A 23,459-nucleotide genomic window follows, 5' to 3' on the forward strand; every position below is an offset into this window, starting at 1 on the left:
CCCTTGACATCCAATGGCATTTATCATCGCTGAATCCCCCACTATCAACATCCTAGGGGTTGCCATTGACCAGAAACTGAACTGGACTAGCCATATAAATACAAGAACATGTCAGAGGCTAGGAGTCCTGAGGCGAGTTACTCATCTCCTGACTCCCCAGTGCCTGTCCATCTGAATCCATGGTGGATGGAATACCCTCCATTTGCCTGAATGAGTGCAGCTCCAACAACACTTGAGAAGCTTGACATACAGGATAAAGCAGCCCGCTTGGTTGGCACCTCTTTCACAAGCATTCATTCCCTCCACCACCCATGCACAGTGGTAGCAGTGTGTACCATCTACAAGATGCACTGTGGAAACTCACCAAAGCTCTTTAGGCAGTGCCTTCCAAACTCAACCTACAATCTAGAAGGACAAAAGTAGCAAACAAATGGGAACACCACCACCTGGAAGTGCCCTCCCAAACTATTCACTAGCCTGACTTGGAAATATATCGCTGTTCCTTCACTGTCAGTCAGTCAAAATCCAGGAACTCCCTGCCAGCAGCAGTGTGGGTGTACCTACACGTACACCACAGGGATTGCAGCGGTTCAAGAAGGCAGCTTACCACCACCACCTCGAGGGTAACTAGGAATGGGCAATAAATGCTGGCCCAGCCAGCGACACCCACATCCCATAAAATGAATTTTAAAAAACTGTTACCAGAAAAATAAACTCAAGGAATTGCAGTCACAGGGGGCCACTAAGGAATGCTTTTATCTTAACTATTTGAGGAAGTGTAAATATTGTGAATGCAATTGTGAAGTGTAAATATTGTGAATGCAACTTAAATTTCTTACTCCTGAAGTTGCTTGGAGAATCTGAGAATTGCAGTCAGAGTTTTATTGCTGCAAATTATCTTCAATTTGATTGTAATTATTTAGCTCTTTTGAAGTCGCTGTTTAAAAGTTAAATTGTTTTGTGTACAATAATCATTTGTAATCATTCTCTACAAGCCATTCAGTGCTATCCAATGCAATGTTTGACCTGGCATATTGCGCTAATGGCGTGTTCTAGTTGGCCAGTGCCAGCATTGGAGATCCATGGGGGTTCAATGTAGTGAAAGTTTGAATTGGAGCAGGTGTGTCGAGTTTTGTTTGATTTTTTTTTAAGAAGTTCCTTTGTATTACCAATATCTTTTATGATGTCATGACCCAGGCTGTAGCAAAAAAAAACCATGACACACAAACTGGATATTATGATTCTTGCACTGAATCTTGTGTGGACATCTCCAATCTATTAATGCCCAATGGACTAATTAATACTTTGATATGAGGCTAATTATCAATTATTAAACTGCTTATTTTGCAGTCAACAACTGAATGTACAGCTGTGGTAAATTATGACTAACTTTAAAACTTAATTTCAAAGTAACAAATAAGACACACTGCATTCAGTTATTGAGCTAAATAATTTATTTCACTACCCTTTCATTTAGTCAAGCCAAGGCTATGAGCCTAGTCAGCCTTCTTACTGAAGTGAACTGGCATAGGATCTTACCTAATTCTGTCTGCAGACCTTGCCAACTAACTGTGAACATGTGGGGCGATGCTGCTTTCATTGACAAGCCAACAGAAGGGGAAGCACTTCCCACACCTCTGGATGCAGTCAGTGCCACCATAGTTACCAATGTCCTCGGCAGCTGCCTGCATCAAAAACAGCCTCAGTCTTCACAGAGTCCTCCCAGACCAGCACACATCTTACATCCTCTTTGGGAGGTAGACGCTGCTTCCTCTTCACCATGGCGAGTGATCGAAAGCTGGAGATAGCAGCGAGGGGACAATGGGTGCTCAACTAAGATGTCAGCAATGGGAGGAACCTGGCATGCTCTGGCAGACAGAATAGATGCAGTATTCCTGTTCAGTGTCATACTAGTGTGTTTTTTTTTAACCTGTAGCTGGACTGTAAGTTGTCTATTTGACCTTGACTGGGGTTGGTTGATAGGGCTGACAATTAAACTAACTACAAGAACCGCCCATCTCCCATGCTGGCCTGACGGGAGACACTAAGGACCAACTCACATTTTTGAAATGAATAGGGCTTTAAAGGACTATTATAATGCAAATGAGCCAGAATGGTCTTCAATTGTCTAATATGAACAATCATTCCACAGATTGAGCTGTGTGGATTGGCTTGAATATTCAATTTACCTTTCCACTATCTACCCCTAATCTCTGACTGCAAAATTGATTTTCTTTTAATCTTTGTGAATATAAATTAAGTTAGCAGCACATCCTGATTCTTCTGTGACAAAACTGTTGAAAATCCTGGAGTGCGGCAATGATGATGACTTCTTACAGTCTCTCAAATATTCTAAAGCTCAAGTTTTGATTCTCTTAAATTTTGGCATTTAAAGGATGCTTTTTAGTATTTATTCTGGCTTGTCTAATAGTTTCACAATAAAAAGAACGAAATTTAATACTGCTGATGAGGGAAGGTGAAGGGTGGTGCCTTCATTGTGCTTATTGGTGTTGGTATTGGTGCTCATTGTGCCTTCTCTCACTGTCAGGTCAGTAGTGCAGGCCAATCAAATATATAAATGAATGTTACAAAATAACATAATCAACAAAATAGAAATATCAGAACACTCCAGTATGTAGCAACTCCAGTATTACTCCAGTTCTAAGCTCCCATCTGTCTGTAGTTTCAATCTTAATTTCCTTCACATCCTTTCTGAGCTCCGATTGTTCATTAGACCGACCTCCTGCTCTCTCAACCCTATTCCCACCAAACTGCTACCCCAACTTTCTATTCTGGCCTTCATATTGGCTGATATTATTAATGGTGTTCTCTTCTCAGATACTTTCCCTTCAGTTCTGAAGTCATCGGCCTTCTCCTTTTAACAAAGAATGGACTCATGACCCCTCTGTACAAACTACTACCCCATCTCTGCCCATCTTTCCTGCAAATCCATGTTTGAGCCCCTCCAGCCAGGTTTTCATTCTTGCCACCATGCTGAAAAGTCCCTTAAATTCGCTACTTATATCCTATTTGACTAACAGTGGTACTAGCCCTCCTTGACCTGTCTGTAGCCTTTGACTACACCATTGCCCTCCAATGCCTTTTCTCCATCATCCATCTGGGTGGAACTGCAGACACCTGGTTCCATTCTAGTTCTAGCCAGAGAATGGCCTGCAATGGCTTCTTTTGCTCCCACATTATGTTTGGAATCTGCCAAGGATCTGTCATTGGAGCCCCCCTATATCCCATCTGCAGGCTGTCCCTAAATGACATAATCTGAAAACAAGAAGCAAGTGACACCCAGCTCTACCTCACCAGGTTCTCCCTCCTTCCATGTGTTGCTAATTTGGCCTACTCCAGTACTGGATGAGCAGAAATTTAAACAAGCTATGTAGTGCCTTTAGTGTAAAAAGTGTCTCAAGATACTCCAAAAGAGCATTATAAAACAAAATATGACACCGAGGCACATGAGGAGATATTAGGTCAAGTGAGGAAGAGGTGAGTCAAAGAGGTAGATTTTAAAAGTGACTTAAAGGAGGAAAACAAGGTTAGAGAAGAGGAGGGAATTCCAGAACTTAGTAACTAAAGGCATGGCCACCAAAGGTGAAGTGATTAAAATTGTGGATGTTCAAGAGGTTGGAGTTAGACGAGTGCAGACTTTTTTTTTACATTAGTTCATGGGATGTGGGCATCGCTGGCTAGGCTAGTATTTTTTGCCCATCCCCTAATTGCCCTCGAGTAGGTGGTGGTGAGCTGCCTTTTTGAACCACTGCAGTCCATGTGGTGTAGGTACACCCACAGTGCTATTAGGGAGTGAGTTCCAGAATTTTGACCCAGCGACAGTGAAGGAATGGTGATATATTTCCAAGTCAGAATAGTGAATGGCTTGGAGGGGAAATTGAGGTGGTGGTGTTCCCATCTATCTGCTGCCCTTGTCCTTCTAGATGGCAGTGGCCATGGGTTTGAAATGTGCTGTCTGAGGCGGCTTGGTGAATTCCTGCAGTTTATTTTGTAGATGGTACACACTGCTGCAACTGTGTGTCGGTGGTGGAGTGAGTGAATGATTGTGGATGGGGTGCCAATCAAGCGGGCTGCTTTGTCCTGAGTGGTGTCAAGCTGCTTGAGCATTGTGGGAGCTGCACTTGGCCAGGCAAGTGGAGAATATTCCATCACACTCCTGACTTGTGCCTTGTAGATAGATGGTGGACACGCTTTGGTGAATCTGGAGGTGAGTTATACACTGCAAGATTCCTAGCATCTAACCTGCTCTTGTAATCACAGTATTTATATGGTTGGTTCAGTTCAGTTTCTGGTCAATGGTGACCCCCAGGATGTTGTTCGTGGGGGATTCAATGATGGTAATGCCATTGAATGTCAAGGGGCAATGGTTAGATTCCCTCTTGTTGGAGATGGTCATTGCCTGGCATTTTTGTGGCACAAATGTTACTTGTCATTTGTCAGTCCAAGCCTAAATATTGTCCAGGTCTTGCTGCATTTGGACATGGACTGCTTCAGTATCTGAAGAGTCACGAATGGTGCTGAACGTTTTACAGTCATCAGGCGTCCCCATTTCTGACCTTATGTTGGAAGGAAGGTTACAGATGAAGCAGCTGAAGGTGGTTGGGCTGAGGACACTACCCTGAGAAACTCCTGCAGTGGTGTCCTGGAACTGAGATGATTGACCTCCAACAACCACAACCATCTTCCTTTTGTGCTAGGTATGGCTCCAATCAGTGGAGCCTTTTCCCCCTGATGCCCATTGACTCAAGTTTTGCTAGGGCTTCTTGATGCCACACTTGGTCAAGTGCGGCCTTGATGTCAAGCACAGTTACACTCATCTCACGATTTTCGGAGGGTTATGGAGTTGAAGGAGATTACAAAGATTGAAGGGCAAGACCATGAAGGGGTTTAAAAATAAGAAAAAGATTTTAAAATCAAACGCTGTTTGATCAGGAGATGACATAGGTCAGCGAGCACTGGGGTGATGGATGAATGGAACTTGGTGCACGTTAGGCCCTGGGCAGCAGAGTTTCGGATAACCTCAAGGAAGATACAATGTGGGAAACCAGCTGGGAGTACATTGGAATAGTCAAGTTTAGAAGAAATGGAGGCAAGAATGAAGATTTCAGTGGCAGATGAGCTGAGATGGGGGTAAAGTTGGGTGATGTTGCAGTGCTAGAAATAAGCGGTCTTGGTACAGAAATGTGGCTGGAAACTCATCTCAGGTCAAATACAACGACAAGTTTGCAAGCAGCTTTAGTCTCAGTTGCCAGGGAGAGGGGTGGAGTGGTAGCTAGGGAATGCAATTTGTAGTGAGGACAAAAGATGATGGCTTCAGTCTTCCCAATAGTTGAGGAATTTCATCTTCAGTACTGGACATGAGATAAGCAGTCCGATAACTTAGCAAAATTGGAGAAGTCGAGAGAGCTGGTGGTGAGGCAGAGCTTAGTGTCATCAGCATATATGTAGAAATTAATGCTCTACTTTTGGATGATATTGTCAAAGGGCAGCATGTGAAAGAGAAATGAGGGGGTAAAGGATGCATCCTTAGGGGATACGATTTAATGATGCAACAGGAGGAAGAAAATTTGTGCCAGTGATTTTCTGGCTATGATTATATAGTTCAACTAAGCATTGGAAAGACTGGAACCATTGTCTTTTGTCCCTGGCAATTTGTTTCTTAGCCACCGATACTACTACCTGCACTCAGGTACACATGAGGTTTAACCAGATTAACTTGAGCCAGAAAACATTCACAACCTTGATTACCTTTTTGATCCCAAGATGAGCTCCTGGCGCAGATACCTGGTCATCACTATTACTGTCTATTTCCATCTCTGTAACAGATGCTGCTGAAACTCTCATGCATTCTTTTGTTACTTCCAGACTTGAGTGTTCCAAAGCTCTCCTGGCTGGCCTCCCATCATCCATCCTCCATAAACTTGAGTTCATCCAAAACTCTTCTGCTCACATTTTAACTCTCTCCAAAACTAATTCAGCCATTACCCTTGTACCACTGACCTTCATTGGCCCCCAATCTGACAGCATCACAATTTTAGAATTCTTATCCCTCCAAAATCTTGCCCTTTTTCTATCCCTAACTTCCTCCAGCTTTACATCCCTCCAAGACCTTTGTGTTCATCCAATTCTGGCCTCTTAGACATACTGTATTTTTACTTATGTTGACTTTCCTTCCTGTACTTTTTCTGCCTCTCCCCCCCGGGCTTCTCTCCCTCTCCCCCCGGCTCTTCTCTCTCTCTCTGCCCCCCCCCCACCCCCCACCACCGCGCCTTCCTTGTCATGCTTTCCTCCTTCAAGAAACTCCTTATAGTATAAAGCCAGATATGAATGCATGTCTTTTTCTTACTGGCATAACAGTAAATAAACCAATGTTGTAAGACAGAATTATGTTGGTGAGTATTTGGGTGCATGATATAATATTCTTGTCCTTAAATAAAATGTATTCTATATTCACAGTAAGAAACCTTTGATATATGATCAGTGTTGTACTTGTATATTTACTTGGCAGCTCAAGTCACTCCAGAGGAAATCACTCCCCTTGTGCCCCCACAATCCGGAGACAAAGGACAAGATGACCTTACAAGCTACTTTCTTGATGCACTGCTAAAATATATGGTAATCCAGGTAGACACTTTATTGTACTAACCCTACTCAACCTTGTTGATAGGCTTAAAGTCTAATTATTCAACCACCAAACTAACAGCAACTGTACTTTAATCATTAATGCATGGAACTATTTCTATTATTTCTGGTTTCCTCTTTAAATTTCTAATAGAGAAATTATGACAAGGCAAATTTATCCCAAAATTTTGCCAGTGTTAGTCTTAATTTCAATTTATGGTTTGCATACTGTACTTTTCCTGTCATTAAGCGAATGGATTCCAAACTCTCTTCTGCTGAGCCCTTTTCAGAAATTTGTGTCCTGTGTCGCCATCTCTTTCCACCTTCCCCCCACCCCCCCCCCACCAAGTCCTGTTAGTGTAGATATATATAACTTGTAATCTGGAATAGTTCAATTTAATCACTTCAGCTGTTTAAGTGTCCTCCCTTCCACTTTCTTCTGTTTTTAAGATGAAGTACAATAATATTAGAACTCACTGGCCAAGAATGTCCTTGTATCTGCTTAACCTCCTGACTTGTTGGGATTACTTTGCTGGATGAGCAGTAGAAACCTGTTTATATGTGCAAATGGATACACTATCGTGGTGACCAGGAGATTTCTTGTAAGCAACTTCACCCAAAGGAACAAAAACAGAAATACCTAGAAAAACTCAGCAGGTCTGGCAGCATCGGCGGAGAAGAGCAAAGTTGACGTTTCAAGTCCTCATGACCCTTCAACAGAACTGTTGAAGGGTCATGAGGACTCGAAACGACAACTCTGCTGTTCTCCGCCGATGCTGCTAGACCTGCTGAGCTTTTCCAGGTATTTCTGCTTTTGTTTTCGCTTTCCAGCATCTGCAGTTTTTTGTTTTTATTTCACACAAAGGAAAACTGTGGATGACTTCTCACTTCACATTGGGGATAGGAGTTGTAAGCAGAATGAATAATCCTCTTTAACACAACAAGAGTGGATCTAGGGGCAAGTTGTTTCAGGGTGAAACCTGGAGTAATGAATTGTTGGGTTGTTTTGTGGTGGTAAAATACAAGCTTGCTTTGTTATTGGAAAAACAACAACATCTGAGCACAGATGTTTTTATTCATTTATTTCTCAATTTTAAAATGAGGCCAAGCAAGCAGCCACTTGAAGTTTGAACAGGTCATAAAAGTTTCCTTAAAGTTACAGAACGCTGGGCAATAAAGTGAGTTTTGAGCTAGAGCCAGGTTTTTAAAGAAGGGCTATTTATTGATTCTCTCTAAACATTATGGGGCATTGGAGATCCTGAGTTCTTTTGCTAAAGAGACAAAAGAAAGTGGATGCATCATAAAGGTTCTTTGCCCCATGTTCCACATCTTTAACAGGTTTTTGAGAGGGAACAATGATTTTGCTTTCTTTTTGTTTCTCCTCGTTAACTCCAGGGATCTTGAGCACTTCTTTAAAAAAAAATTTGCTGATCAGGTATAGATCAGAAGGAAAACTGAAAGAAACTCATTTGAGCAGAGTATTGAAAAGACCTGTTAACGAGGACTGTTTATAGTGGATGCCCTAGTTGTGCACGAAGCTGAGTCAGGAATCAGCCTGAGAGTAGAGTGGAGAGTTACAGTGCTACCAATGAGACAAAATGTATATTGCAGGCAATTCCTGTTCATGAATTACAACTAGTGTTTTCCTTGTGCTTCCCACCCATCACCCAAAAACCTCTGCATTAAGTAAACAGAAATCTTTCCATTTCTGTTTAATAACTGCTAAATCAGTTTGTTACACTTGGTTTCTGATGGTAGAAGAGAATCAGCACTGCTAATGCACATCTAGTTCATTGACAAGAATATTATGGTATTTGGGAGTTCCAGACTCCCAAAAGAAGATGCTTTCCAGCACAATTGTTGGTTGGGGAAGTGCTTCCTTTTCATCCTTGAAATATTGCTGAAGTCTGCTCCGAAAACACAAACCTGGAGTTTAAAAATATTGGATCAACTACCCATATTTTGTTTGTTTGAACTGATGGTAATAACTTGTTGCATTTTTAGGCCTACATTGTGCAGTGTGTGGTAATGACAGAATACTGTAAGTCAACTGACTTGTACTGTATAATGCAGCAAATCGACAGGAACTTTGTGTGTGAAGTCAAGTTCATTCCAGTAGTGCAAAAGTGTTGAGGAAAAATGTTACAATTTGGGGTTTTCACCTTGGGCACAATCAGTGATATGAGCTCAAGTTGCGCTCAAAATTGTATTAATTTTGAGAGATGTTTTCCTTCCAATTTCTGCTCAAAATCATTTGTATATTGCAAACATAAAATTTACCATGAACCAGCATAATTAGGCAGAGTTTTTAGACTGTCACTTTTTTAAAATTTTGCTTTAAAATATATTTGTGGTAACTTGATATAGTTTGATACAGTTGAGAATGAGTTTATCATAGGAAATAACTATGTATTTTTAATGAGTGTCAAATCCACTGCCTGCAATTACAGAACCATTTGGTAGTTATATTGATGTACAGTAGTCAGCTTCTTAAATTTAAGAAATTATGTTCCAAAGATGTTATTAGTGCCTGTATGGAAAAATTGCTTCATTTTAAGGACTACATAGAAGGCCTCCAAATGGATGCAATTAGTAAAAGCTCAATGGTGATTCATTTAGTCTTTTGGGGGTGTATGCTGACCAGGTTCTTGGGCAGGGCCACTTCTAGCGCAATGACTTTTAATATGGAGCAAAAGATTGCCAAAACTTGATTTACGCTGGTGTGATTTGTGCTTGAAACTCTAATTTTTTGGTGTTTTTTTTTGGTTGATTTTTGGGTGAATTGTGCTGAAAAAACATTGCAACCCAGTGCTAGCTTTTGGCCATTAACTTTACTAAACCATGTTGCGTGTTACCCCATTTCCAATTGAAGGCCTAGACAATACATTATCTCTGTCTATTATGAAAATTGGTATATACTTCAGAGTACTGATTGGGGCTTCAGTTTTGTTACAAAGCTGAAAAAGTGTAAGGATTTTATTTTTAGTTAGGATTTTATTTTTAGTTATGATCTATGTGTAGCATTGATAAGTATGATTAATGTGATAAATTAAGCAACCTTTCTATAAATTTGTTTGCAGGCAAAGGGGTTAGAATGGAAAGACAAAGAAAATCAGGAGAAAGGGTTTTCATTCTTATTTGAAAATTTCAAGAAGTACTACCTGCCTCACATATTTCCCAATTTCTCAAAGGAGACCAGCTTGTTTAACCCTACACTTGGTAAAAACAATACTTTTGTTTATCTGTCTGAGTATTTGTACATAAAATCAGACTTATGTAATGTTTAGTGGGTTAGTAATATGATTAAGTGTTTAAAAACAATGACGTATTACATATAATTATACTAGTCTGTCATTTGCCTTTTTATACTTAATTCTGGTCTTCATATTTTCTTCTGACTCATTTGTTATTTGAAGATTATGCAGCATATTAGAATATACTGTATGCCATTTAAATGTGAGCATTTTGCTTCGGGAATATTGACCGAATCTGAGATGCTGCAGCAAAACTGTATTGGTACTATAGAGATTTTAAATTTTGAATTCTTGCATTATAGGGCTGATGGTCAGTAAAGGCTATAACTGATCCATTACTTGCTTTAACTGATAAAGCATTTTAAGCCCACAATTAAATATAATAAACTTTTTATTAGTGTTATAATTCTACTTTTCTTTAAAAGTGGCTTGAGGTTTAGCTTAGCCTTTTAGCAGCTTTCCTGGATCATTCAAAATTCCTAACTCTACTTTTTGCTCCAAATGTTTGTTTTGATTTGCAAATAAGACAACCTGATTTTTAACATGCCTACTGCACGAAAATGTAGAAGCTAGCAGTGCGGGAAAAGGCCATTTATTATAGTGTGTCCAATTAACTCCTCTTTTCCACTAGCCCTACAAATTTTTCCTACTGTATTTTCACTGTGTTAGGCTATCTGTTGAAATAAATGTGCAATTCCTAAGGAGTTACGGAAATGGTTTATTCCCATTTTTCCTCTGATAAAATAACCTGTTCTTTGGCCTTGTAAGATAGGTGCAACTTTTCCTGTGATGTATTAAAAGTATTGAGACCTTTCTTCATATGTGCCCATCTTTGCCCCTTTTTCTCTATAGCTGTTATGTTAACAAAGGTTTCCATGCCACAAATGCTTCCATCTTTTATGTTTGAAAAGTTACGTGCTCTAAGCTGAGTACAATGTCTTTTAACTCAGATCTATTAAGGGTAGTTTTATCCCATTGTACCAATATCTTGACAACTTCTGTGTATTGTATAATGATGTACGTTAATTGTAAGCATATTAATGATGAGCAGGTCCAGTTTATTGTGAATCCCTTTCTTGTGCATTCTGGGCAAGACAAATTTTTAGTGCATCTGATTTGGCTTGTTTACTCCTTTATTCCCTCCCAACACCAGTGTGGTTGTTCCTTTATTTCTGATAATTTTACTTCAACGTTCTTTTTGTGCTAAGTGTATTAATGCAGACGATATAGTGTGGGAAAGTTTGGGAAGAAGCATGTAAGAAATGGAGCAGAAGTACATGCAAAAGTGTAGCAGCATGTTTCTGGGGAGCTGGAAAGGCAGGGTGAAGTAAACAAGTATTTAAGCCGGGTATACAGAGAGGTTCATTTATATTTAGTTTTTCTTGCAGTTCTCCAAGACTGATTGCAATACAACTATTAAGCTGACTCTGGAAGTTTGTCAGAAGAATAGTTAAGCCATACAAATGAAAGAGGTTCCAAATCCAATCCCTAATTCCTGCTGATAGAACTGATCCAAGCTGAGTGACAGCTACAACCCTATAATTTGCCTCCCTTGAATAAAGAAGCCAAAACCGATTGCTGTAAGATTTCTGCTACAAAGATATTAAAAGGTCCCAGCTGTTCATATCAAGGCATCAAAGCTTTATGGTGAAAATAAATAATGTACAAATTTGTACATGGTCCGTAATTTATTTTTGAGGAGCGATTTGTAGCTGGATGGGAGAAAATCACTAAGTACAGAAGCAACATGCATAAATTGAAAGAAAAGAAGCGAAATGTAGCTGAAGAGGAAATGGAAGCAGAATGAAATTAAAAGATGATGATGAAGCATGAAAATTTTGGTCAAATGCAGAAAAATGTATAAAAGGGATAAAAAAGAATGAAGAAGAGGGTATATTTGAAACAAATGATGAGGGTACCCAGAGCTAATACCTCCACCACGCTGTATTAACTCCACTTTATTACAATTACACAACTTTTAGTTGAGGCTTTTCCCAGCCTGGTTGATGCTCTGTACCTACAAAGTTGAAAAAAGAAATCCTTTTATTAAGAGCTTTCATCGCACTGAGGAAGCTTTTGGTCAATCCACATCCAAGAACCTGCTCTGAGAACTCTGCTCACACTTTGATAGCTGTGTCAAATTGCACCACAGCAGTTGAGACGATTCTAAATAAAACAATCCACAACATCCTAAAAAGTCAATTCGCCCTATCTCTCAATTGATCCTTTTTTTTAAAAAAAATTTCCAGCCTCTGAATCTGTTTCTTTGGTAAAAACTGATTCGTTTGCCATACCCTATATATGTACCATGTTTCATTGAAATCCATCCGTTAGATTTGAGATGTATTGTTTACAGACAAATATTAACAAATGGGTGAAAACATTACCTGCCCCGTCTTCAGTGGCAGAGGTAATGAGAGAACAAAATAAACAAACAAAAGAATTGAAAGACAAATTATAAAATTGAGTATTTTGTAGCTTATTTGCTGAAATCCTGGAATAACTAGTGAAAGTGTATTGAATTTATTGCTTTTTCATTCACTGGTGATAACTGCAGTTGTTTTGCAAAAATTGACATTTCCATCATGTGTGACAATAATGCTATTTTTGATATCACAGTATTTAGAATGGAACATCAATTTCTTGATCATCTTACAGCTGCTTGAAACTTTAGGACTTTGCTCAAGTGCAGAGGTTTGATGTTTCTTTCTGATGGCCAAAAGCACATTCTCTCACAATGAATAATGGAAATCTGGGAACTTTCCCGTGCTGTGTTCATGTTGGATCAATTGAAATTTTAAATAATGAAATTGGTTTTTGTTGGGTAAAGTTATAAAGGGATACATATCAAAGGTGAGTTGATATTGTTGTAATTGTGGTACAGATCAGCCATGATCTGATTGAATGGTAGAATGTGCTCAAAGGGCTAAGTGGCCTACTCCTGTTCTTTTTTTTTTACCTCTGAACAAAAAAATAATAGTGCCAAAACTGTGTAAATGTGCCGTAGTTTCCATCTTTTCCATGTAGAAATTTTCTATTTTTTAGCAATATTGTTATTTAATTCCTTGTTTACAGATGTCCCACAACTGAGATCAAAGCCCTATTATATTATGACAAAAAAAGATCCAGAGACTAATGAAACGACATATTCTACTAAAGACACATTTTTGTCTGCTCGTGTCTCTGTCATCCGGTGGTTGGTATCTTTCTGGTTTGAACCAAAAACTAATCCGGGACTTCAGATTCCTGGAGTTGAAGGTGAAAGTGTGCCAAAGAATATTCAGGTGAATAAACATAAGCTGATTAATTGTTTTAATTAATTAAAATTGCCCCCTTGAATTGGTTTTAGATTTTTGATTCCTCATGCAACTGGTTTTCTTTAAATGAGATTTTCTTTTTTCAGAGAGCAGCTGCTGGTTTGGCTGCCCGTGAAGAGGGCTCCTGCCGTGGGGACTCTGGGGATGGCAGTGTAGAGCTGGAACAATCCCATTCAAACACCAGCACCTTAACTGAGCGAGAGCCCAGTTCATCTAGTCTGTGCAGTGTTGATGAAGAACATCTAACAGACATGGAAATAGTGCGCAAAGTTTTCTACTCCTCAAGAGAGAATGTGAATTTTATTATAGAAGTTTTTCGGCAGGTAAGTTTTAATATTCAAATAGCCACTTGGTAGCACAGAACTTGAGACATGCTGTTGAAGCCTTTCATCTTTAATTCATCAGGACAGATTCACAAGAATACCAAAGGGAGCAACAATTTATACTGCATGAAAAGAAAGTGCTGATTGGTTCGCAAGTGGGCTCTAGAGGCTTTGTCATGGTGAATGTCCAGAGAACAGTTAAATGTCAAGATTTTTGCCTAAATTCAAGATGGGTCGACTCTGTTCAAGGCATTGCCATGGGGAATGAACCAGGGAACGGCTGTCCCCTAAATATTGTTCAGTTGAAAAAGGCGCAGTGCGTGGACATGTTCTTTCTGTTTGCATAGGACAGCACCATGTGTGAATATATATAGCTTCTAGCACGTGCAAGTGAGCCACACTGTGAGCCTAACTGATCTTAAATTGGTTGTTAGTGTAATTCTTAGCAGTCAGCATTGTTTAGTAAGTGTCGTCAAATCGGAGAATCACATCTAATGTTGGACATTATGTTCTGAGTTTTGCAAGCATGGACTAGTTGAGTACAGTCAGTACCTTGCCTGTTGTGAACAGCCAAAGGGATGTGCTGTTTGGTATGATCCGGCAATCTTCGGGATATTTAAATTTATGGTGATGTGTGCAAGATGTAAAGCATTGACAACATGTCTCTTTTTTCAGCAATACTCAATTTATAGTGTACTTAACAGTTTTTGTAAATTTCAGCTAATAATATTCTCCATATTAAATTCTTTAAATGTTTCTCTGTAGTTTAGGATGAAGTGCCTTATTCTTGACAGGTTCTGGGGTAATGTCTCCATTATAAAGTTAACTTAACTTTTAGCTGATTTTTTTTGATGTGCAATTATTATGTATATCTTTCATCAATTGCAACGGTGAGAGATTTCTGAGGATGTAGGTCCATTGAGAATGAAGGATGATGATGTGTACATTTAGTTAAACTAGTTTCTTCTATTTAAAAAATAGCCTACAGAAGCAGTAACTTCTCCAACAGTCAAATGAAAATTTGAAAACTCCTCCCAACTGTATGGACAACAGAGCCAAAAATAATGGAAGTCTTTAGAACTGTTTGAAGCCTGATTAATGAAGACAATGAGAACAGGAGAAAGCAGAACAAGCATTTCTACCAACAGGGTTTTTGAAATCTGAGTGTAATGCCATCTGTAAATGCTAAGAAACTTGAAACAACTTCAGCAGTAGTAAAGATATAATTTTAATTCATTATTATTTATTGTACTAACAAGGAAGCATATCTTTGTGTTCTTCAGGCTTTTCTGCTGCCTATCTGTGAAGCTGCAGCCATGAGAAGAGTTGTTAAAGTTTATCAGGAATGGATTCAACAAGAAGACAAGCCTGTATTTATGAAAGAGGCTGAAGACTTTGGCTATTCCCCTTCAACAAGTGTCATAAATTTAGTCAGTGCTGGAGAGCATGATGGTTCTTATCCACTGGATAAAAACGAACAGGAGGAGGTACTTCTTACTTGATAAAATTTGAGGTCCATGCTGATATTATCTTTTTAAAGTGTGGTAAAATTTCAAGGTTCATGCCATGTATAAAAGTCCAATTGTCAATTTGGCTGAAGGAAAAGTCTTTAATTTGGCTGTAAATCTATTGCCTTGCTGCCTTTTGAATAAAATTGGAAGTATTTGCTTTGTGAGCCATTCTAATGTTTCTAGAATAACAAGCAGATTAAAGAAAAGTGAGACTTGCATTAAATAATGTTTTTCATGACCTCAGTACATTCCAAAGTGCTTTATAGCTAATTAAGTATTTCCGAATTGTAGTCACTGTTGTATGAAATATAGTAGTGAATTTGCAAGTTTCCAGAAACAGAAATGTGATGACTAGATAATCTATCCTTTTAATGATAAAAGCAAAAAACTGCGGATGCTGGAAATCCAAAACAAAAATAAAAATACCTGGAAAAACTCAGCAGATCTGGCAGCACCTGCGGAGAGGAGCACAGTTAACGTTTTGAGTCCATATGACGCTTCAACAGAACTAAGTAAAAATAGAAAAGAGGTGAAATATAAGCTGGTTTAAGGAGGGGGGTGGGGGTGGTAAAGCTGGATAGATGGCCAGTGATAGGTGGAGATAGACAAAGAGGTGTTGAAGGTGGTGATATTATCTAAGGAATGTGCTAATTAAGGGTAGAAAGCAGGACAAGCAAGGTGCAGATAGCACTAGTGGGGGTGGAGTGGAGTGAAGTGAAGGGATCGAAATAGGCTAAAAGGTAGAGATTAAACAATGGATGGAAATACAAAACAAAAACAGAATTACCTGGAAAAACTCAGCAGGTCTGGCAGCATCGGCGGAGAAGATAAGAGTTGACGTTTCGAGTCCAGATGGAAATACATTTAAAAATAATGCAAATAGGTGGGAAAAGAAAAATATATATAAATTATTGGGAAAAAAAGGAGGGGATCGGAAAGGGGGTGGGGATGGAAGAGAGAGTTCATGATCTCAAATTGTTGAACTCAATATTTGCTTCCAATTTCCACCTCTCCATCATTTTCACATGGTCCATCTCTGATGCTTCCCTTCCCTTCCTTGACCTCTCTGTCTCAATTTCTGGTGATAGACTGTCCACCAATATCCATTACGAGCCTACCGACTCCCACAGCTACCTCGACTACAGCTCCTCAAACCCCGCTTCCTGTAAGGACTCCATCCCATTCTCTCAGTTCCTTCACCTCCGTTGCACCTGTTCTGATGATGCCACTTTCAAAAACAATTCCTCTGACATGTCTTCCTTCTTCCTTAACCGAGGTTTTCCACCCACGGTGGTTGACAGGGCCCTCAACTGTGTCCGGCCCATCTCCCGCGCATCTGCCCTCACACCTTCCTCTCCCTCCCAGAACCATGATAGGGTCCCCCTTGTCCTCATTTATCACTCCACCAGCCTCCGCATTCAAAGGATCATCCTCCGTCATTTCTGCCAACTCCAGCATGATGCCACCGTTAACCACATCTTTCCTTCAGCCCCCCGGCGGCATTCCGTAGGGATCGTTCCCTCCGGGACACCCTGGTCCACTCCTCCATCACCCCCTACACTCAACCCCCTCCCACAGCACCTTCCCATGCAACCGCAAAAGGTGCAACACCTGCCCCTTTACTTCCCCTCTCCTCACTGTCCAAGGGCCCAAAAGCTCCTTTCAAGCGAAGCAGCATTTCACTTGCACTTCCCTCAATTTAGTCTACTGCATTCGCTGCTCTTAATGCGGTTTCCTCTACATTGGAGAGACCAAACGCAGACTGGGTGACCGCTTTGCAGAACACCTTTGGTCTGTCCGCAAGCATGACCCAGACCTCCCTGTCGCTTGCCATTTCAACACTCCACCCTGCTCTCATGCCCACATGTCTGTCCTTGACCTGCTGCATTGTTCCAGTGAAGCTCAACGCAAACTGGAGGAACAGTACCTTATCTTCCGACTAGGCACTATACAGCCTTCTGGACTGAATATTGAGTTCAACAGTTTTAGATTATGATCTCTCTCCTCCATCCCCACCCCCTTTCTGATCCCCTCCCCCTTTTTTCCAATAATTTATATAGACTTTTCCCACCTATTTCCATTATTTTTAAATGTATTTCCGTCCATTATTTTATCTCTACCTTTTAGCCTATTTTGATCCCTTCACGCCACCCCACCCCCACTAGGGCTATCTTGTTTGTCCTGCTTTCTACCCTTAATTAGCACATTCCTTAGATAATATCATCACCTTCAACACCTCTTTGTCCTTTTGTCTATGACATCTTTTGGCTATCTCCACCTATCACTGGCCCTCTATCCAGCTCCATTCCCCGCCCCCCCCCACCCCTAAACCATCTTATATTTCACCTCTTTTCTATTTTTAATTAGTTCTGTTGAAGTGTCATACAGACTCAGCGTTAACTGTGTTCCTCTCCACAGATGCTGCCAGACCTGCTGAGTTATTCCAGGTATTTTTATTTTTGTTTTTTTATCCTTTTAGTGATGTTGCTTGAGGGATAAATATTGGCCTGGATACCAGGAGTAACTCCCCTGTTCTTTGAAATGGTGCAAAACAGTATAACAGTAATAACAATGATCCAAATTGGTAATGATCAGAGAAGCAACGACACTTGCTGCAGGCCTGTTGAGAAAACTGCCCACAAAGACATAGCAGTCTCTGTGGTGTGGTTTTCTTCTTTCCTGATTGTTCATTTGAATCTGGTGCTTAAAAAAAAAGGGATCTCCAGGTGCCCAACAACAGTGATGCCATCAAGCCGGGTAGGCAGCCAATCACATTGAAAAATTCTCAGACAGCAAACCGGGAAGTTTGATTTTCCTTCACTTTTAATTGAATTTACAGAGAGCAAAATAGATGAGATAAGTTCGTATATAAAGATGGGATTATGGTAGAAGCTGAAATGTCTTATATAAATTTTTTAATGTTTTTAATAATGTGAAATGTTTTATTATAATTGAGAAATTTCATTCTGCAAGTATAAAATTTAGCTTTTCAGGGCCATAAAGTTTCTTCAACAATAATTATGATTTAGTACAGAAATCAAAAACCTAGTTGCACCTTTTTCACCAGGTGTTACTTCTTCAAGGGCTTTTGCAGTGAGATTAATAGAATATAAGGACATGTTCTCATCAGTTCAGTAATTTCTAATTGACTGCGTTCTGGCAGTTCTTTAGTGTATCCTATGGAGAAGCATAGAGTCACTGACAGGAACTTATGGTATTCTGACTTTCATTATACATGTGTGGACTCAAAGTTGCCATCAATTTCAGAGAAGCAATGACACAAGTGCCACAGTTCACTGTCATTACTGCTACAAAAATCTGGACCAATATGAATAATAGGCAATCCACTAAATTATGACTGACCTAGTCTAATTTTCTCTTTTCACAATGATGCCATACCAAGATTTAGGATCTACAGCACATCAACTATCATGTAACATTTTCAAAAAGGAGGCACTAACTTTTTTCCTCAGAACTGATATCATTTTTATATAGTTTCTTAAAAAACCATTAAGAGACATCCAGATTAAGAAAGGAAAAAGTTGAAGTTGCATCAGGCATTGAGTCAAGAGAAGTGTTTATATATTTCTGTAGTAGTGATTGGGAAGGATAGTTTAGTGTCATTATGTCCAGTTCCATATCTTAATTTGTATGCATAGTTGCAAGTCTGCAATCCAGACTTCTGATTTTAAATGTTTAACTATGTAAGGATCATCACTTTCATGGCTTAATATGTGATGTAATATATTGAGACTACAGAACAGTGAGTTTTCAAGCTTAATCTGAAATTTGTGCTCAGTTAAATAGTCACAAGTTAACAGATGTTGAGTACCAGTATTACTTTATTTTCAAAAACATTCATTTGTCTTTTTCCAATTTGACAACATTTTGTGTTTTTTAAAAGCCTAAACCTCTGTCGTTTAAATATTAACTTGTTTCATAGATTTCTCAAATATCTTTTCTAATTTATAAAAAAAAAAATCATTTTATGTGGCTGCCATGGCTCAGTTGGGTAGCACTCTCACTTCTGAGTTGCAAAGTTTTGGGTTCAAGTCCCACTTAATAGTTCGGGTCACAAACCTGGAATATTAACTCTGTTTCTCTTTCCACAGATGCTGCCTGACCTGCTGAGTATTGCCTGCATTTTCTGCTTTTATTTCAAATTTCCAGCACCTGCAGTATTTTGCTCAAGACAACAGATGTTCATTTCAAAAACATTTCTTTGAATTGACAAAACAGACTTGTTTCACAAAATGTTTCTTCTATTTCATTTTATTCTGCAGGACAAAATGACTAAGGCACCAAGTCATGTAAGGAATGTTAGCTGGACAAGAAATTCATCCTATCAGAATGCAATTAACAAAGCTTCTGAAATGGAGGAAGAAGACAGGAATGTGTGCGCAGGTGTTCAGGCATCACTTCAGGTGCACTTCGTGGTTTTTTTTGTCGGGTCGATTGTACAAAAGATCTATTCCTGAAGTTAATTTCTATTTAATGATTTGCATTAGCATTGAGAACTAGATGGGTGCTTCTAAATTTAATCTTGGAAATGTATTTTTTCTCAACTGTAACTTGTATCTGCACGTTCTATGTAGATCTCATCTATTACATAATTAACTATAATTTGTTTTGTTTGTCTTCATATTTTATTGTGTGTTATAATTACAGGTTTTTATAACCAACTCAGCAAATATATTGCTGCTAGAACCTGCCAATGAAATTGGAACCCTCTTGGATGAGCATGTAGATATGTGTAAACGTGTTCTCAACATCTACAGATACATGGTTGTCCACACAGCAATGGATAAGAAGACCTGGTATGATGAGCATTTTTCATAGTGACCCTGCAAAAATGTGGTTAATTTTTCTTTAAGCTTTGTTTTGAAAAATAATATTTTGGGTTGCAGTTTAAATAATTTGAGACATGACATGTGCTAAATATAGCAGGTGTGCTTGTACTTGTGGTTCCCTTAGCTTTCCACCAGCAAAGATTTTCCTCGCTTATGTCTCGGTTTATTGTTGACTAATAGATAGAGATTTATTTCTCTGATTAGTCAACAACTCAATTATTGTATTTTGTGACTACCAGGATGATAGAGCCCAAGTTAGAGGGGTCTTGAGTTTTTTCATCCAGCATTTCCGATGTTCTGAATTGTGTATTGCCAAATCCTATAAATTTCACAGCTGAAACAAATTAGGTGAAAGTGGTGTTTCAATAAGAGCTAGACATTTGTTCAAATTAGTTTTGACAATCCCGTTTTGCAGTGCACAGCATAAAAATGATGGTTATAATTCTAGTTTAATAAGTAAGTTGAATCTTCCACCTTTCTATCTCCTTTCTATCTCTTATTATATGCCTTCATTAGAGATACCATGAGACTAGGCATTGTGGATACTGGAATCGTAGCTGTTTCAAGTTTATGATAAACGTATGGGTAATATAAAGAGAATTTATCATGTGTCTGAATTTATCCTGCTCTGAAGAAGAGTCATACAGGCTTGAAATGTTAACTCTGTTTCTCTCTCCACAGATGCTGCCAGACCTGCTGAGTCTTTCCAGCATTTTCTGTTTGTTTTTCAGATTTCCAGCATCCGCAGTATTTTGCTTTTACTTATTTATCGTATGTCTGTCCTGGTTGTGCTTCATGAGGGTATTCAACACTAAAAGTGATGTAAAATTCCCTTCTCAGTACTTCAGTTTGAACGTAAAGTTCAATGGAAAATTGCAAATAGAGGGAATGAAGAGTGGAGCATAAACAATATTATTGTACTTGATAAAAATTCTTACAATTCTGGTTGTAATTTGAAGGTCCTTTTTTTGCCTTTGCGCAAAAGATGCATTTCATCTGGACGTTGGGAGTACACCCAGTGAAGTATGCTGCGTTTAGCCCTTCCTCAGTTATAGTGCATGACATCAAGCAGAACACCACCGGTGAAAATTAGAGCTTAACTTTCAACCCTGGCATTAATCTTTTGCAAATTTGGATGAAAATATTGTTCGCTTAATGTAGCAAAGTGGAATGCAGTGGCAGTCAGTTTTTGTAAAAAAAAAGTTACCACCATTGCTAAACTGTAAAATTCCAAGAGACTTGGTTAAAATAAATGTTGTACGGTGTAATTTCTTTCCTTATTAAGGTAACTTAGAGTAAGATCGATCCATGAAATAATGCCAACTCACTTGTGGAAGCAAATTCAGGGTAATCCAGCAGTTTATCTTGTGAAATGTATATATATCTTGGCATTTGGGGACGTGGTCATACCACAGTTTGAGAGTACAGGCAGGGAGGGAATAGGTGACCACCAGGCAGCCTAAGAGGACCAAGCAGTTAGTGTCGGCATTCCCTGAGTCTTTCTCCAACCGGTTTTCTATTTTGGACATTGGTGAGGGCAGTGGTTACTCGGTGTAGCACCATAGGTGGATCAGCTACACAGAAGGAAAGGGAGGAAGAAGAATGGAAGATCAATATTGTAAGAGGAGTCAATGTTTAGGCAAACAAATAGGTGGTTCAGCAACCATAGAAGTGACTGCAGGTTGGGAAGTTGCCTCCCTGATGCCGGGGTCAAGGATGTCAATGAGCAGCTGCAGAACGTTCTTATGGGGGAAGAGTGAACAGCCAGAGGCCGTTGTACACGTTGGTACCAAAGGCATAGGTCAAAAGAGGGATGAGACCCTGAAAGCAGATTTTAGGGAGCCAGGAAAGAGATTAAAAATAGGACCTCAAAGGCAGTAATCTCAGAATCACTCCCAATGCCCCATTCTAGTGAGTACAGAAATAGGAAGATAGAGCAAATGAACACATGGCTGGAAAAATGGTGCAGGAGGGAGGGCTTTAGATTTCTGAGATACTGGGACGGGATATGGGGCAGGTGGGACCTGTACAAGGCAGGTGGGTTACACCTTAGCAGGACCAGAACCAATATCCTTGCTGGGTGATATGCTAGAGCCCTTGACGAAAAAGAAAAGGAAGCAGGGTAGCACTGTTAATAAAGGATGAAATCAGAACATTAGAGAAAATTTTGGATTGGTAGATCAAGATGTAGAATCAGTTTGGGTGGAGCTAAGAAACAGCATGGGCAGCAAACATTAATGGGAGTTATTTATAGGTCACCAAACAGTAGTGGTAACGTAGGGCACAGTATAAATCAGGAAATTAGAGACACATATAACGTGCCTATTGTTACATATGAATGTACGAATTAGGAGCAGGAGTAGGCCACTCAGCCCCTCAAGCCTGCTCTGCCATTCAATAAGATCATGGATGATCTGAATGTAGCCTCAGCCACATTTCTGGCTACCCCCAATAACATTTCACCCCCTTGTTAATCAAGAATCTATCTATAAACAAAAACAGAATTACCTGGAAAAACTCAGCAGGTCTGGCAGCATCGGCGGAGAAGAAAAGAGTTGACGTTTCGAGTCCTCATGACCCTTCGACAGAACTTGAGTTCGAGTCCAGGAAAGAGCTGAAATATAAGCTGGTTTAAGGTGTGTGTGTGGGGGGCGGAGAGATAGAGAGACAGAGAGGTGGAGGGGGTTGGTGTGGTTGTAGCGACAAACAAGCAGTGATAGAAGCAGATCATCAAAAGATGTCAACAACAATAGTACAATAGAACACATAGGTGTTAAAGTTAAAGTTGGTGATATTATCTAAACGAATGTGCTAATCTATCTATCTTTGCCTTAAAAATATTCAGACTCTCTTCCGCAACAGGCAGACTCTCAACCCTCAAAGAAAATATCTCTCCTCAACTCTGTTTTAAATGAGCGACCTCTTATTTTTAAACAGTGATCCCTAGTTCTAGATTCTCCCACAAAAGGAAATATCCTTTCCACATTCACCCTGTCAAGACCCCTCAGGATCTTAGATGTTTCAATTAAGCTGCCTCTTACTCTTCTAAATTCCAGTGGATATAAGCCTAAGCTGTCCAACCTTTCCTCATAAGACAACCCACCCATCCTGGTATTAGCCTAGTAAACCTTCTCCGAACTGCTTCTAACTGTATTTACATCTTTAAATAAGGAGACCAGAACTGTACACAGTACTCCAGATGTGGTTTCACCAGTGCCCTGTATAACTGAAGCATAATCTCCCTACTTTTGTAATCAATTCCCCTCAAAAATTATAACATTCTATTAGCTTTCCTAATTACCTGCTGTACCTGCATACTTTTGTGATTCATGCACTGGGATACCCAGATCCCTCTGAATATCAGAGCTCTGCAATCTCTCACGATTTAGATGATAAGCTTTCCTTTTATTCTTCCTGACAAAATGAACAATTTCACATTTGCCCACATTATACTCCATTTGCCAGACCTTTGCCCACTCACTTAACCTATCTATGTCACTTTGTAGCCTCCTTACATTCTCTTCACAATTTATTTTCCTATCTATTTTTGTCGTCAGCAAAT

At 39.5% G+C, this 23,459-nt stretch overlaps 1 protein-coding gene across 8 annotated transcripts in view; it reads left to right on the plus strand.

Annotated features, from left to right (window-relative positions):
- ralgapa1 (Ral GTPase activating protein catalytic subunit alpha 1) overlaps positions 1-23,459 on the plus strand; it is a 337,589-nt gene that overhangs the window by 76,729 nt on the left and 237,401 nt on the right. For all 8 annotated transcript variants that reach the window (XR_005946224.1, XR_005946225.1, XM_041213937.1 and 5 more), the window contains exons 7-13: positions 6,530-6,636; positions 9,723-9,861; positions 12,972-13,180; positions 13,300-13,536; positions 14,820-15,023; positions 19,331-19,471; positions 19,716-19,864. Coding sequence is in view for 6 of the 8 variants with exons in the window: in XM_041213937.1 (XP_041069871.1) it covers positions 6,530-6,636; positions 9,723-9,861; positions 12,972-13,180; positions 13,300-13,536; positions 14,820-15,023; positions 19,331-19,471; positions 19,716-19,864 (1,186 nt within the window). In the remaining 2 variants the exon portion in view is untranslated. The remainder of the gene's footprint in view (positions 1-6,529; positions 6,637-9,722; positions 9,862-12,971; positions 13,181-13,299; positions 13,537-14,819; positions 15,024-19,330; positions 19,472-19,715; positions 19,865-23,459) is intronic.

This window comes from Carcharodon carcharias, chromosome 20, assembly GCF_017639515.1.
Source record: "Carcharodon carcharias isolate sCarCar2 chromosome 20, sCarCar2.pri, whole genome shotgun sequence".
NCBI lineage: Eukaryota > Metazoa > Chordata > Chondrichthyes > Lamniformes > Lamnidae > Carcharodon > Carcharodon carcharias.